The 15582-nt window shown below is 37.3% G+C and overlaps 1 protein-coding gene across 13 annotated transcripts in view; it reads right to left on the bottom strand.

Moving 5' to 3' along the window:
* Window positions 1–15582, bottom strand: part of TCF4 (transcription factor 4) — a 393712-nt gene that overhangs the window by 255375 nt on the left and 122755 nt on the right. For all 13 annotated transcript variants that reach the window (XM_039322003.1, XM_039322006.1, XM_039322002.1 and 10 more), the window contains 2 exons: window positions 4696–4757; window positions 1555–1651 (listed from right to left, as the gene is read on the bottom strand). In XM_039322003.1, coding sequence (XP_039177937.1) covers window positions 1555–1651; window positions 4696–4757 — 159 coding nt within the window. The remainder of the gene's footprint in view (window positions 1–1554; window positions 1652–4695; window positions 4758–15582) is intronic.

Genomic DNA, 15582 nt, shown 5'->3' on the forward strand with positions numbered 1-15582 from the left:
CAAAAACGATTTTCAGGCTATAGTGTCTCTGTTAAAATAAACCAAAACAGGATGCAATAAACCTTAAAAGTTGCAAAAGGTACAATGAAAAGGTCAATCCTGAAAGTACCACTCAGCACAGTGGGCTTCACAGAAGACCATGGTTACATGGAAAGATTATATTTACACTGCCTGCAGTCAAATCTAATAGTGTGAGTTAAGAAGGGCGGTTCAGAATTTCTTTGCTTTTCTTGGCTCAAACCAGCTCTTTGAAAAGGCTGTAGCTACATTACTTGTGTGTGACTGCACACACATTACTGCAAGCTTCAACACTGTCTCTCATGTTAAACAACTCAGAAATATTTCTTAATAGTAAAAGACAAGGAATATTTCAGGGGCATATATGAGTCCTAGAATGATATATCACAGTTACAACTCATTGCTTTCTTTGGCTCAGATTCAGTTGTTTGAAACTGAGGCATCTCAGCTAGTTCACTGACAAGTGCAAGGAGAAGGGTGTGATCTTGGCCAGAGAAAAGGATTGGTAATATTTTTACATCATATATTTATCTTAACCTAATTCATTTATCAGGCATGATTAAAGCTGCTATCTGCACTTGCAAATAATTAAAGACTTTCTTTTAACAGCCAGAATTATTATTACGGAAAGTGATCCCTGTAAAAGAGAATGATAGTGACCAAGCATTATCCAACTGTGAGGGCACACACTTGCCAAACACCACAGCCTGTCAGAAGTAGAAACACACTGTAGACAAGGTCAGACTTAATGTAGAAGCTTGCCACCCAGAGATTAAAAGTCCCTATAGGCAAATTCACACTGTTAAGCTAAGAAAACAACAGTTTTTGATTGCTGATAGCGAACCCTACACATCCACTGGGACATCCATTTGGCTTCACTAAGCTTTTTCATACATTTTCCATTTTATCATTTTTACGTTTACAATGCGCTAGCATAAAAATAACATATAAATAACTAACATTTTACAGACGAGGTATGCCTTTGTGAATACAATAAACTCAGACAGAAATAGAAGTGCCCTAATAACACAGTCTCTCCCCTTCCCATACAGTAAATATATCTAAGTCACATTTCAAACCATGAAATCTTATGTATGAAAAACAAATTGACATATATTAAAAGCAAGGTGATATAGCCAAGGACTCTGCCGAAACACTGCAGAAGTAGTCTTCACTTTATAAAGCAAACATTTTTTCCTCTCCTTTCCCTTTAAATATTCCAGTTTTTTTCTCTCTCCCCCCCCTTTCAAATCTATTCCCAGAGAATCCCTAGTTTCATCTGGTGGATGAATACAAGAGGATTTAAGGCTGTTTAAAAGTAGGTATGAAGGGAATCAAGTTACAAGCCACATATCTGCAGATACTTATTCTAAGCAAACTATTTGCAAATTTTAATACGGACATTGGTTTATTTTATGGCATAATTAGCATTGTTTTAGAATTGATGATGGTAAAAGGAAAATTATTTCAGTTCAAAGCAAAAAGCCAAGCAATTACAAACATTTAAGTGTAATAGAAACATTAATTTCTTCTTACTTTGTATTCTGGAATTCACAAAAGGAGGAGATAGATTGTCATGTGATCCAAGGTCCCTGTTTGTCATATGTTCATAAGAACTTCCATCTCCATAGTTCTGTAAATAAATTGGTAGCAGTTTAAATGGAATATACACATGCAAACCTCTTAGATATTTTTCAGTCATTATAACTAGAAAGGCACTTTTTCAATGGACTGATGAAATTTGAAGATAGTTATTTTAACATATTAAAAATCTGTACTTATATTTATGTTAATAACTCAGATATTAGTCAGGATAAATGACATTTTCTATCTTGTCCAAAAATGAAAATGTATGTTTTTACAGTTATGGTCTCAAATAATGAGAAACATGGGAGGTTAAGATTATATACTTTATTTAAGGAAACGTTTGTATTTCCAACACAGGCTCAAATTAATTTGTTTGTGCTGACTCTTTCACTTTTTTTTTCTCACTAGTCTGATGTACTAATTTGCCCATGCAATCTGATTTGTTTTAAATTCATTCTACTTTTATTCAGATCAATTTTACTTAGATTTATGTACTGCAGTTTATAGTACGTAGTGTACTTCATTAAGAAGCAATGAATTTATGAACTCCTTATTGAAAACAAAGCAATATTGCATTTCCTATTTTACTCTAGACTGGCTCAGCATTTTTTCTGAATGGAATTTGCTGATGTTCTTCAGAGAATCTCATAATCTACAGACAGCTCTCCATATATGTTTTAACACAATTCCCAAACTGAACAATATTCCAAGAAATAGGTAAAGGTAAAAATTTCCCCTGTCTAGTTGCATCCAACTCCAAGGTGCGGTGCTCCATTGAACACTATTCTCTTTTTGAATCCAAAACATTGCATAGACTAACTATATGGCTGTTAGGTGTCTTGAATCTTATGTAGACAAGAAACTTGAAGTGAAATAAAGGGAATGCTTCAAATGCTTCTATTTGTCAGCTGAAAAAAAAGTTTTATTTTACTTCTAGTGCTTTGTTTAAGAGTAATGGGGTTAATCATAAAAATATAGCTGCTAAAAAATTGGCCTTGTTTTCTATATATGTTTGCGGTTGTCTAATGGTCATTTGGAATTTTTCAGCCCAGATCTGGTAGCTCTATATAAACAGACAGATGAAGATGGTGGTACTTTTGGTTACTTACAGCTGCACTTCTAATTTCTGCCAACTGTCAAAAGAACTTTGATATTAATATGTTACACTTCCTGAGTCTACTGAACATTCTTAGTGGGAATGAACATGTGATCTCTGTAACATGAGAAGAGTTTCAGTTCATCAGCATAATGCATTTGAATATCAAGCTGTTGGGTGCTTGGCTTACAGTTGGTAAACTAGAAGGTCCTTATGCGTGTATTTACACATCACGGTTAGAAGACTGTCAAAAGACTCTCCAGCACTTTAAATGTCCTCAATTTTTTTAGATTCAGAGATCATTTCTTGGCAAAACATAGCGTTGAATGAGTGTGTCCACAAAATATAGAAAATGTATTTTTGTAAAAGAAAATACAATACCTTAAAGTTAGGGCAGTGCAATCAGTTATCTACAGTAAGTGCTAAATTAAGATAGAGTGAAAAAGTTGAGAATACACATAAAAGGACAAAAATTCAGATGTTTTAGAGTGCCAAAATATAACACTATGTCCATTTCCATTTCTAATAACTACAATAGTAATTATTTAGGATAGCCTAAATAATTACTGGAGCGCCCCTGCAAAGGTTTGTTCTTAAATGAACGGCATATCTTATATGCACTTATTTTACAAACATGTTGAGTCTGCTTATAACGGTAGCAGGGATGGGCAAATGTTGCCCCTTTATGACCTGTGGACTTCAACTCCCAGAATTCCGGAGGCAGCTATGAATTCTGGGAGTTGAAGTCCACAGGTCATAAAGGGGCCATAGTCGCCCACCCTGGTTTATAGCCTCAACAAAGTTTAGTCAAGGGGTAGAGATATAATAAATAAATTATATTTATAAACTGTTAACTAAATTTAATGACACAGATTTTTATGCATTGAACTTATTGCTGTATTTTATATTTTGCTTTCTATCTTGTTGTAAGCTGCTTTGAGTGTTTTTCGTAGCAGAAAAGTAAAGTTTAAATTTAATAAATAACAACATAAAATGTCCTGAGCATTTGTGCTATGCATAAATACAAATAATCAAGTTGGTTTACATTGACCATTAAACCTGGCATAACATTGCGATTAAAATTATTCCAAAAGATAAAAGAATTGGCTAAACTTGCAAATTATTGCCATAACATCCTAAGAAAAAGATGAAAAACATCTCAGACTTCTATTATTGCAGCAGTTGTGCAATGCATATACCTTACTATCTTATAACTTTAATGTTATAAGCAACCCAGAGTCATCTGTGGCAAGACAAAGGCAATTAAAGTTAATAAATAATGATAACAACTTTTATCAAAACCTTTCAGATGATTCAGTTACATTGGGATAAACTAAAACAGTGGAATGAACAGTTACTAGTCATTCTAGTTTTCTTGAACTTTGGGCATATAAGAACAAATGTGCACACATTAGATACATATTAGATAAAATAGTTTATATATCTCTGAAGTACTGATTTCTTGGTATTATATAATGTTATACCTTAATTTTCTTTTTTCTGCTCAATAACTAATTTGAAAGATATATATACACTGACAGCAAGGGTGACAAAGGTAAACTAAATTAGAGAGTTAAAACTCCTAGCATCCAAAAAGTCCCACCTTCATATTTAATATTTTGTCCTGGAATTAAACATCTGGGAAGCCACCTACAACAAATGAGAAATCAACAGCCAAATAAAAGGGGAGGGGAGGAATCCAGACAGCTTACAAAGAGAGATAACCATGGATTGAAGAATGATAGCAACACATAGCATTTAATGAGTTTTCTTACTACTTGTAATCAGGAACAGAGCAAATGTCAAATTCAACTTTGAGATTAGATAAAAATCTAAAAAAAAAAAACCTAAAACAATCCTGGGAAGAGGTTGCTCTACAACCAAATTTGCATGTACATTTTCCTATGCCATCAGGTGCACAATTCCCATTTAGATTTTAAATTTGCATACAGAGGAAGGCTGGTGAGGGATAAAAAAAGATTAGATGTACTTACCCTGGATGGGCTAGGATGTCCTCCATTCCCCCAGGACCCTGAGCTAGTTCTGTCTTCTACATCTAGGGACAAAAAAGTTCTTTAGGCTTTATTGCAATAATTTTTTTTTCCTTTTGTATAGGCATTTTTAAATTAATGTTTCAAATTAATCTCCTGTTGCCTTTAATTAAGAATCAGGCACAGGGCTACTACAATGATAGTGGCTTCTGACCCAACCACTTAAATTAACTCATTTAAATTCACAGCAGAAATGAACTGGACCCTCAGGAACCCAAGGTTTGCACATAAAAATTATTCCAGTCTTTCAGAAGAGGCTGCAAGTCACTGACTCAACTTGAATGGAAACCTAGCACAGAAATGCATAGCCTCAACAATAATACCAATGATACTGCAAAACAAATAAAAGAGATTTAAGATAGTGTTTCTAGATGAAAATTTTGCTTCCTATCCCACTTTTCTACAGAATACTCCTTCTTAAAAGCAGATTTCAGAGATTGATTTGAGAAGCATCTCTTTTGTATTTTGAATATGTAATGGATTTAGATCTGCTGTTTAAAAGGGAATTTCATTCCTCTTCGAATGGAAGGCAATCAATTATTCAATATGGGCTCATTCTAGTTTGCAATAAAGATGCTTATTTAGCTATGCCATGCTGCACATCTGAAAAAAAGTTCTGAGTTAAAGACCATAAGCCAACTGATCAAATCAAATCAAATCAGTTTATTACAGCGACATGGCCAGAAACAGTAAAATATCCAATAATTAGACTACTTACATACATACATATATTAAAATGATTAGCATGATCTAATAAATAATAAGAACACATATAATAAAATTAATTTTAAAAAGTATTATTAAAAAGGATGAATGTATCCAAACAAATGATGGTATAATGTCCTTAACTTACAGCCATTTGTTTAGCAACCACTTCATCTATATTACAGCCAAAAGGCCGGCCCTATTAATTGTTAACCAGCGAAATAATATGCCTGATCACTAGTTAATACAGTCCTATTTAAGTCTAGATATATTTCACTTAAGCCAAATTAAGATGTGCGAAGATCTTAGCTGTGTTCTGCTCTGAAGGTCTACGAAAAAGTTGTCATGAGCTGTGAGAGAGAAGGTAGAATATAAATCTAATAGATAAATAAGCCTAACAGATAAAGGACAGTAAATAAAAAAACAAGATCTGCAATATTATCATATGCCTTTATTTTCCCTACTAATTGTGTTATTACATTCATATGCCATCTTTCCTTTGCCTGGTCAAATCATGCTCCTAAAAATTAGCCTGAGAGGCAACGACTAGCCCAAACTCAGCCAATAAACTTCATGAAGACTTCACTTCAAGTCCAAGTTGAGGATCGCCAAATTATTTTATGTGGACAAAACAAAGGTTTCACTAACTTCTCTCCAAACTTAAATAATAGGCATTGTGCTGGCCAATGGGCTTCAGTATAAAGAAACATTAAATAATGCATATTGGGAATAATTCTGCATGGAGCCTGATGGGATTAGAGTCAGTGGGACTGAACAAGGAAAGTGTCATAGACTGTGCTCAGAAAATGAGAAGAAAAAGAATTTAAGGATTAAGGATCATTAAGTGAAAAAAGTGCTATTATTTTTTATGTATTTATTAATAAAGATAAAAGTGAAGGTTTCCCCTATCCAGTTATGTCTGACTCTCGGGGGCTATGCTCATTTCCATTTCTTAGCCGAGGGAGCCAACATTGTCCAAAGACATTTCCGTGGTCATGTAGCCAGCACGACTATATGCCGAGGCATATGGAATGCTGGTACCTATTTATCTACTCACATTTGTATGCTTTTGAACTGCTAGGTGGGCAGGAGCTGGGGCAGGTAATGGGAGCTACCCGATTGTGTGGCCTTTGAATCTTGAACACGGCCTGTCAACTTTCTAACTGACAAGTTCAAAATCTTTAACCCCTTAGCCATCCTGCCCCCATTATTTGCTTATGTTGTTGTTGTTAATTGCAAAGTCGTGTCCGACCCATTGCGACCCCATGGACAACGTTCCTCCAGGTCTTCCTGTCCTCTACCATCTTCTGGAGTCCATTTAAGTTCACACCTACTGCTTCAGTGACTCCATCCAGCCATCTCATTCTCTGTCGTCCCCTTTTTCTATTGCCCTCAATCTTTCCCAGCATTAGGCCCTTCTCCAGTGAGTCCTTCCTTCTCATTTGGTGGCCAAAGTATTTGAGTTTCAACTTCAGGATCTGGCCTTCTAAAGAGCAGTCGGGGTTGATCTCTTCTAGGATTGACCGGTTTGAACGCTTTGCAGTCCAAGGGACTCGCAGGTGTCTTCTCCAGCACCATAGTTCAAAGGCCTCAATTCTTTGGCGCTCAGCCTTTCTTATGGTCCAACTTTCACAGCCATACATTGCAACTGGGAAAACCATGGCCTGGACTATACGCATTTTTGTTGGCAGGGTGATGTCTCTGCTTTTTAGTATGCTGTCTAGATTTGCCATAGCTTTCCTCCCCAGGAGCAAGTGTCTTTTAATTTCTTGGCTGCAGTCCCCACCTGAGGTGATCTTGGAGCCCAGAAAAATAAAATCTGTCACTACCTCCATTTCTTCCCCATCTATTTGCCATGAATTGAGAGGGCCGGATGCCATGATTTTGGTTTTCTTAATGTTGAGTTTCAAGCCAACTTTTGCACTCTCCTTCTTCACCCGCATCAAGAGGCTCTTTAGTGCCTCTTCACTTTCTGCCATTAGAGTGGTATCATCTGCATATCTTAGGTTGTTGATATTTCTCCCGGCAATCTTAATTCCAACTTTTGATTCATCTAGCCCTGCCCTTCTCATGATGTGCTCTGCATATAAGTTAAATAGGCAGGGCGACAGTATACAGCCTTGCCGGACTCCTTTTCCAATTTTGAACCAATCAGTGGTTCCATGTCCAGTTCTCACTGTTGCTTCTTGACCCGCATATAGGTTTCTCAAGAGACAAATAAGATGGTCTGGTATTCCCATCTCTTTAAGAACTTGCTTATATCCCAACCCTATTATTTTTATAAATAACTCAAAGTGGCAAACCATACCTAATATTCCTTCCTCCTTTTTCCTATTTTCCCCACCGTAACTACCCTGTGAGGTGAGTTGGGTTGAGAGAGTGTAACTGGCCCAAGGTCACTTAGCTGGTTTTCATGCCGAAGTGGACCAGAACTCACAATCTCCCAGTTTCTAACCTGGTGCCTGTCTTAAGGGGTAGGCAAACTTGGCTCTTTTATGACTCGTGGACTTCAACTCCCAGAATTCCTGAGCCAGGAATTCTGGGAGTCCACAAGTCATAAAAGAGCCAAGGTTGCCTAACCCTGCACTAGACCAAACTGGCTCTTATAAATAAATACATATAGATACAAACAACTTTATATAACATACTGCAGCTATATGTGGTAATAGAGAAAAATGCAGAAAAATACAGCCAAAATGATAAACCAACAACCAATATATTAGCTTTGAATTTCAGTTAGCATAGCCCTAACACATCTGAAAGGGACCATCTTAAAGAAAAACTGCTGAAACTGGGGGATATTTTTAAAAAAAAACATCTTAGAGCTTTTGGAAAATTATAGCTGAAAACTCTGCAAAATTCAATAATAACAGTAACAATAATTAATATTCAGGGCCTATGGATACTGCTGAGATGTATGAATTAAAATATACCCTGTGGGGGTTTTATTAATCTCTTCCCTGACCCAGGATATTAATCCTATTAGTTCTGCAGATACTGGATGGACTTATTACTTCCTATAGAGAAATGTTTGTGTCCAGAATTTTTTGGAATCATAAACCAAGCTCATAAAATTTCTTTACTTGTATTCTTCTTTGTTCCACATTTTGAAATAATTTGCAGAAATCTGGAATAGTTATTTATGAATCGTCATTTAACCAACTCTTTTCGGAATAAAAAAAAATGAAATGGGAAGAGTACGTAGTTGCTTTAAATGCAACTTAAGATTGTTCATAGGTAGTTAGACAGTGCCTTGTGTTCCTGGGGATACACTATGGAAGTTACATCAAGGCTCAAAGGAGAAAATAAAAGTCCATCAGCTCTAAAGTCTAAGGTAGCATCCAATATATATTTGTAGCACATTAAACACTACAGAAATAGCTTGCCTGAATGCTCAGTAAAAATATATTTAAATTCTCCAATGATTGACCAGTTAGGAACCAATCCAGAAAAGTAAGAATAACTTTAAATATAGCTTAACAAGTCCTAGCGAATTATTTTTCACTGGATTAAATTTGGAAGAATACAAAGAACTGCGTGCACTTTGTTCTGGAATGCTCTTGATTCATAATGTGTTTGTGATATACTTTTTAGAAATGTATTCAAAATCTCTCTCTTCCCTCAGTTATTGTCTGCATAAATGCTACACGTGTGGTCTTGGTGTTATTTCTTCTTTCACTTTTTAAAATGAATGGGTCAGTTGATACTATAGATCAGTGGTGGCGAACCTATGGCACACGTGTCAGAGGCGACACTCAAAGCCCTCTCTGTAGGAGCATGCACCATCGGCCCAGCCCGACCTCCCCCCGTGGCCCCCTCCTCACCAGCAGTCCTCCAGGAGGAGAGTCACTCCTACGTGTGGCCCAAGCAGAGCAGCGCAGCGCAGCACAGCCAAGGACATGGCAGCCGGGCAGCAGGGACAAGACTCCGCCATCACACGCAGATGATGCTTCGGGGCGCAGGCGAAGGGCGTGGCTGCCATTGTGCTGCAGGGCTGTGTGGGAGATCTGCTGTGGTGGGCTGTGGAGGTGGTGGGTGGCCCTGTGGGTGGACAGTGTGGGCGGAGTTGGGGTGGGGTGAGCAGGGTGGAGGGAGGAGTGGGGGCAGGGGCAGAGTGGGCAGGGCATGGGGTGGAGCAGAGGTGAGGCAGTTTTGGGGCACTCGGTCTCTAAAGGTTCGCTATCACTACTATAAGTGGTCCTCATTCACGACATTTCAAACATATGACAGTGCTGAACAAGTGGTAGTTCCAACCATACATTATACATTATACACTGTGTCACGTGATTGCAATTTACAACCTTCCTTGCCCACAAGCAAAGTTGATGGGGAAGCCAGCAGGGAAAGCTAGCAGGAAGCTGCAGTTACATGATGCCCTCATGTGATTTTCATTTAACATTGGCAACTGTTGTTGCTAAATGGTATGTTTTTGACTTACGATTGTGCTGCTTAACAAAAGAGTTTCCAATCCCAATTAGCATTGTTATACAATTTTATGGTGTGGTGGTGCAGTGATTTGAATGCAGTATTGCAGGCTGACTCTGCCCATCTCCAGTCCTGACCTGCTCAAGGTTGACTCAGCCTTCCATCCTTCAGAGGTCAGTAAAATGAGGGTCCAGATTGTTGAGGGCAATATGTTGATTTTGTAAACCGCTTAGGGAGTGCTATAAAGCTCTACGAAGCAACATAGAAGTCTAAGTGCTATTGCTATGGCTATTGCTTGAATCTATTGTTTTTATCTGTCTACTCCTTCAGATTTCCTAAAAATGCAAACGTAGTGAATAGAATGAGGTATGCAGATGGATTATAGCACATAACCAGTAAATTAAATTACATGGCTAAGGTTAAATATATGGCTTAAATAGAGAAAATGACAGAAATCTCTGGTTTATTCGTTGCCTTTAAATTATAGCCAGTGCTTTTTTTGTAAAAACAAAAGGTGCCGGGACTCACACATGTCATACAACCCACATTGCCTACCCCATCCAAAAAAGGTGCCGGAACTCCGTTCTGGGCGTTCCATGACAAAAAAAAAGCCCTGATTATAGCACTTGATAATTCTGCATCAATTTATACTGTCATTTTTTAAATGGGACTTGCAACTCGGTTTTTAAAGTGGTCACTAACTGAAACCCCGGCTGTGGTTCTGATCTTACTTTAGCTTTCTTTTTCTTTATAGACCTGTCAAGGTCTTGAAGTTACTTTTTTATCATTGTTGTATCTGTGAATGGTCACTGAAATAAGAGAGTCATTAAACGAGGAATACTTGTAAATGGGTTACGAGAAAAGAGGAGACCAAGGCAGCTGTGATTAAAGTTAATTATATCCTTGAAGTGCATAAGTGAGAATTTAAAATAACAAATGGAGTACGCATAGTGGTATATGGAAGTGGTGGAAGAACAGCCTGCAGAATGTGCAGAGGTAAATTAAATGGCACTGGTGTAAATTAGATTTAAATATGCTTCCTTTTATTTTCTGACTTTATGCTTTTTATTCCTTGTCTAACTATTTCTTATTCTCTTTGGGTGTTTTGCATAATACTGGTTACCTACAAGGGAACAGGATGATCGCTTTGTAAGTACGAATTAAATCTATCTAAATTACTAAATCCACACATTTTCACTTTAGATTACTTTCCAGGAAAAATCTTGCCATTAATTTATTAAAAAGGGAGGCTACAATATTATCTGACATTGATTCATTTTGAACTATATTAATCCTATTAATACAAAAAAGTCCCTCTAAAATTATAAAAGCTAAGCATGTAAATGATACAGACTATGAAGTTGAATTATCTTTACTATATATTTGAAACTACCACACAATTGAAAAAGAGACTTGCTTTCACCAAGACTTCCCCCCCCCGTTTCTTCTTTTTTCCTTGCATTTTAATGGGTTTGCTTGTTAATAACGTGTTTCTCTGCATCATCATTCCTAATATCTTCATGAAACATTAAAGTGCTAATAATGTTAGAAAGACATTCCAGGTAAATATTTAATTATGTACGTTTTTTAAAAAAGGGAATCATTTAAATGACAGATCAGAACAACCACTGCATTCACTTAATTAGAGACAGCTTTTTAAAATCATGGGTGTTATGTAACTGATTATTAGCTCTTTTTTTTACTTTCATTCAAAGCACATCCAAATCACAGATGAAACTCTGAATTACCTGTCAGTAGGTTTTATGCCTAGGTTCCATCCCCATGTCATCTATTCCATTTGGAAACTTGCACGGCAGTACCCAATAGAAATGAAAAATGGATGTTTCTGAATTTAAGACCTAGGAGAGACAACTACAAAAGAGCACAGTTCTTGAACCCGAATAGTCTATATACAAATTTTAGCTAGCATGGTTTATATAACAGGAAATTTCGGCTCCCGAATCTTGCAAAGCCATTATGAAATCTATTTGGCTTTGGCTTAGCATAGGGTGGCACAGTGGTTCATTGATTAAGATGCTGAGTTTCTCAGCTGGAAAGCCAGCACCTCAGGTGCGAGATCCGAGTGCCATTCAATGGGATGAGCTCCTGTCCTCACCTCAGCTACTGCCAACATAGCAGTTCGAAAACATGCAAATGTGAGTAAATAAACAGGTACCACTATGGTGGGAAGGTAACAGGGTTCCATGATGTCATGCTGGCCACATGATTATGGCAATGTGTTTGGCAGTGCTGGCGCAATGACCTTGAAATGGAGATGAGCACTGTCCCCTATCCTCAGGAACTCCTTTCCTTTTTTTTTTTAACCTTGGTTAGAATCTTATGTGCCTTCAAGTAATTATGTCTTACTTAATAAATCATAGTTAAAAATTTAAGGTCTTATTAAATTCATGGTAAAGTGTGAACTTAGTCTTACCGCATGTAATATTTTTGATCTTTCCCAACTTTGATACTCATTTTGTAACCTTCTCTCTCATATCTGTCTGCTGAAAATTCTATTTCCTCCAAAATAAATTAAACATAAGGTGTGTCAAATTTCAACCTGCTGTTAATGCATATGGATTATAAGCATTTAGAAATGATGTTTATAGAATAAACATTAAATCCCTACAGATTATGTTCTACTGCAAATGACAGAAAAATTGAAAACAATAAAAGCCACACTGTGGAGAGTTCAAACATTTCTGAAACACAGAAACATTTAACTAGTTTAATCAAAGTAGACCTTTTCAAACTTTATTCACAGAGTATCATAGACCAGTGATGGCGAACCTTTTAGAGACCGACTGCCCAAACTGCAACCCAAAACCCACTTATGCATCGTTGGGTGCATAACACCCAACGATGCACACCCACCTGGCCAATTGGGGGTGGCTCATTGGGTGGGCGTGGCTTTGGTGGTAACGGCAGACTGGATGGGACTAAAAAGTTCAATCAATCAATTCCAACTTTGCAACATCTTTTTTTTCCCCGCGAGAAGTTGAAATTGACTGATTGATGGAGGCCTAAAGCGAAAAGGTTTTATAAAACCCAGCTGAAGGCCTAGGACTGGGGTGATGGCGCGCGTGCCCATAGAGAGGGCTCTGAGTGCCACCTCTAGCACCCATGCCATAGGTTCGCCACCACTGTCATAGATATTCCCTGTACTACAAATCAGGGAGTTTGGGAGTCATAGTTCAACAACATTTATTATAATATTTGCAAATCCATAACAATCAAACTTACTCATTATTCTTTATCCAGTATAATCAGTAATATTCTGGCATCAAATATACATTTTCATATCTTGATTATAAATACATTTTATAATAAATATAATCTGTTAATTTAGCACAAAGTATTTGTGTTATGGATAGAAACCCACCTAATATTTAGAGATTTAACTATTTTCATGCAGGTGAACCCTTTCAATCCAGGATATATTTAATGGCAATTATGAATTAATTCTTGGTTGTGTGTGATGGAATGAAGAAATTCTATCCAAAAACCCCTGAAAATTCCACCCTCAAAATAAACTTTACTATAGTAATGCCTACCTATAAGAACTCAAGGTTAAATTATGACAACATATGCTACTTAAATATAAGAATCAGTAGGATACCTATGCCTGTAATATTAGGGTTTTTTTTTTCAGAAAACTGTAAAAACATGCTATAACCCAACTCACATATACTGTGTCACATTGATTTCACCCTTCAGTTGAGACCATCAGCTTGAAAACCTATAATTTCTACCTGAAAAAATGCACCTGCTTTATCATTACTCTTCTCCAGCTATAGTGTACATCTGAGCAGTTCCAAATGGTTCCTAAATGTTCAGTGTTCTAACTGCATAAATCTAAGTGGAATGCAAAATCAGAATAGGGTTCTATTTTTGGGGGGTGGGGAGAAGATGAGTGCATCAATTTCTACCCAAATTTGGAAGGAAGAGATTGAGACTACTGGAAGTGATTGTGTGCCACAGACTGTTTTGAAAGATATTTAAAAGAAAACTGGAAATGCTACTATCAGTTCTATTAGTTTCAAGGCATTAAAAACAATTATATCAGGGTTTCTTAAAATCTTAAAATCCTTATTCAAAGATGACATAAGGGGTTCCATTACAGAGAGAGTGGATATTAATTACAGGGGAGGGGGGATTGCTTAAGAGAGTCTGGGAAGAATTATGAGATTTGGGAAACCCAAATTTTAGAAATTAGCATGGTTTTAAGGCCAAGAAGGGGATGTGCTGAAATGACTTTGATCGTTAACAGTTCATCAAGAGGTACAATATATGAAAGTTCATTATAGTTTGTTCATTTAGATGAAGTGTATGATAAAGTAAAAAGGCTTGAATTATGGAAGATTGGCTGCTGAGGTGCATGTAAAGCATGCATGAAAATAATTGGAACATAAAGTAAAAAGATCAACATGGAGCAAGGAGTAAGACCAAGATGAGTAATGTGCATGGCTATAGTGAAAGATGGCTTGCAAGGTAAGAAAGATAAGGAAAGCTTTCCTATTGGTGTAAACCAGATTTAGCCAGCCAGCCATGGGGCCTACCCATGGGCATGCATATGCTAGTCACCTCATGGTTGGACTATTATAATGTTCTCTACATGGGGCAGCCCTTGAAAACTTCACCTGGTGCAAACTGATATGGAGTTATGCTTATGCATGTTTTTGGTAGAACATACATTATACCTCTGCTTCATGAACTGCAATGGCTGCCAGTTTGTTTCTGGGTCCAATTCAAGATGCTGGTGTTGAGCTTTAAAGCCTTGCATGGCATGGGACCCGGTTATTTGAGGGACTGCCTCTCCAATTTCATTTGTCTGCCCCACCAGATCCAACAGAGAGGGCATGTTAGGGGTCTAGGGAGCAACATTTAATTGATCCCAGGTGCTGGACCTTTTCTGCTATGAAGGCTGCATTATTCTTCCCCCCCCATCCTCCAAGGTGAATCTGGCTCCATCAGTTTTGAGCTTCTGAACGTCCCTCAACACATGGTAGTGCCAGAGAAGCCCAGAGGACTGGCAAACTAGTGAAGTGGCTCTACTGTTGTTAACATCACTTGTTACTTCTTATTTTTAGCTTTTTTTCAGTTGTTAATACTTTGAATCAGTGATAATTGTTCTAAGTATTTATTGTTTTAGTTTTGTTGTACTGAGGGAATAAAAGGGGAACTCATCAAATCTGCAGATGACACTAAGCTGAAGATTCCAACAGCCAATACCAATAGCCAATACCCCAGAAGACAAGGATCCAAAAAGATCTTGACAGACTTGAACCTATCCAACAAAATGAAGTTTAATGTGGAGAAAAGCAAGGTTTTATATGTGGGCAAGACAAACCAAAAGTACAAGTACAGATTAGGCTAAACCTGCTTCAAAAACAGTATCTGTGAGAGGGACCTTGGACTCCTAGTGGACAATCATTTAAACATGAGTTAGCAGTGTGTGGAGGCAGCCAAAAAAGCTAATGCAGTCCTTGGTTCTATAAACAGAGGCATAGAATCAAAATCACATGAAGTATTAGTTCCGCTTTATGAAGCCTTAGTAAGACCACACCTGGAATATTGCATCCAGTTTTGGTCAACACATTACAAAGATGTTGAGACTTTGGAAAAAGTACAAAGAAGAGCAACTAAGATGATTAAAGGCCTGGAGACAAAAACATGAAGAATGGTTGCAGGATTTGGGTT

Source organism: Crotalus tigris, unplaced genomic scaffold (genome assembly GCF_016545835.1).
Source record: "Crotalus tigris isolate CLP2741 ecotype Arizona unplaced genomic scaffold, ASM1654583v1 scf7180000023830.6690815, whole genome shotgun sequence".
Taxonomy (NCBI): domain Eukaryota; kingdom Metazoa; phylum Chordata; class Lepidosauria; order Squamata; family Viperidae; genus Crotalus; species Crotalus tigris.